Source organism: Protopterus annectens, chromosome 4.part0 (assembly GCF_019279795.1).
Source record: "Protopterus annectens isolate FY-2018-M chromosome 4.part0, PAN1.0, whole genome shotgun sequence".
Taxonomy (NCBI): Eukaryota; Metazoa; Chordata; order Ceratodontiformes; family Protopteridae; genus Protopterus; species Protopterus annectens.
In genome coordinates, this window is record NC_056733.1 from 924,579,593 (window position 1) to 924,581,354 (window position 1,762).

At 36.8% G+C, this 1,762-nt stretch overlaps 1 protein-coding gene across 1 annotated transcript; it reads right to left on the reverse strand.

Moving 5' to 3' along the window:
• Positions 1 to 267: 267 nt before the first annotated feature.
• LOC122800371 (testis-specific serine/threonine-protein kinase 1-like) lies at positions 268 to 1,311 on the reverse strand. The gene has a single exon (XM_044069820.1). The coding sequence runs from the start codon at positions 1,309 to 1,311 to the stop codon at positions 268 to 270; it is 1,044 nt and encodes a 347-aa protein (XP_043925755.1).
• Positions 1,312 to 1,762: the final 451 nt, after the last annotated feature.

Genomic DNA, 1,762 nt, shown 5'->3' on the forward strand with positions numbered 1-1,762 from the left:
AAAAATTGAAAACTATCAAAATGTTTTATTTTTGAAGGGAATAATATTTTTATTAGCTGTATAGTTTAAATGTGACTGCAATTGCAAACCAGAGAAAATACAGAATTGTGCTTTTTAATACTTAATACTGTATAAATGTTAGTGGACATTGCAAAGAGCTTGTTCGTTACTTGCTCAAGGTCTGCATTGCATTAATTATTTTCTTTTGTTCTTTGAAGCGGCTGTTACAGCATCACTAAGGATTTGGACATTTGACATAATTGTGTTTTAAATTGTGCCTCTTCTTCCTTCCGTAATTTCTTCTGCATCAGCCCTGACATGAGCTGCTTCTGACTTTGCTTCAATCTTTTCTCCTTCAGCTTTATCTTGTGACTGAGGTGCATTCTTGGTGTCTAATCTTGAAGTAGTTTTTGGTTGCTCCTTCTGCAGGGGCTCTGTTTGACAGCATTCACCATCTTTATTTTTGTCACCTGTACCTTCAGGCTTTGTAGGCTGCATCCAAGGGTGAGACAGGATCTCCTCAACAGTTAGCCGTTTCATCGCATCTGGGTGAAGTATACAGAAGACTAACTCTTTACACTCTGGAGTCAAACATTTATGACCTGGAAAGAATATGTTGTGTGCCTTCTGAGCACGTATCATCTGTCTGATGTTTGAAGCATCGTATGGTTTATAGCCGCAGACCATAACAAAAAGAATAATTCCCATGCTCCAGATGTCAGAGGTCTTCGGTTGGTAAGGTATATGTTGTAACACTTCTGGTGCTGTGTAAGAAGCGGTACCACAAAATGTTTCACACAGGAAGGCAGTCCCTTTCTCATCACAAACACAGTACCTTGAAAGCCCAAAGTCTGATAGCTTGATGTTGTAATTAATGTCTAAAAGAAGGTTTTCACACTTCAGGTCTCTGTGTACAATGTTAATGTCATGGCAGTACTTTATGGCCATTGTTAACTGATGAAACATTTTTTGGGCTACATTTTCTAATAGTGACCCTGTGAATTTAATATACTCTCTTAAATTCCCATGAATCGCAAGCTCCATTACAATGTAAATCTTTCCATTTGAATTCACAAACGTCCTGTAAGTCTTCACAATATTTTTATGATTCACTACCCTCAATATCTCAAGTTCTCTTGGAAGGAATTTCTTCAAAACTTTAACAGATACTTTCTTTTTATCTATTATCTTCACTGCTACATCTGTTTTGAGTTGCTCAGAGTATGCAGACTTCACTTTGCCGTAAGATCCTTCACCTAAACGTCTACCCAAAACATAACCGTGTTTTCTTAAGACTGTAGCATCATCCATGCCTCTAGGGAAAGAATCAGCCTCCTTCTTAAAACAGTTTAACGCTGCATTATTAAGTTATTTGTTTCTGTCAGCAGTTAAATGCTTCAGTCTTTTCCACCATGCTAATAATGTCAGAGTTTTTGTCCAGTATTCTAGAATTCTGATGATGCACTACATTCTTAATAGTCCTTTGTGACATCATAGCTGATGTCATAAACATCTAACTTTCATGTTGGGCAAGGCTGGCATAAACGTGTATTTTCCACAAAAAACTTAGTCTGACTGTAGTTGCAAAATGTGCTATGATTTTTCTGAAAACGTTTTTTCAGTTCAGCTTTAGTACATTAGTGACTTGTTTATGACATAGTCCAGTAGTGAAAGGAAACAAAATCAGAGATAGGGTCTTTGGTACAATTACAGTATACAGTTACTAAGTGTCGCATTGTTTTCAGAAGCCAATTAACTTATT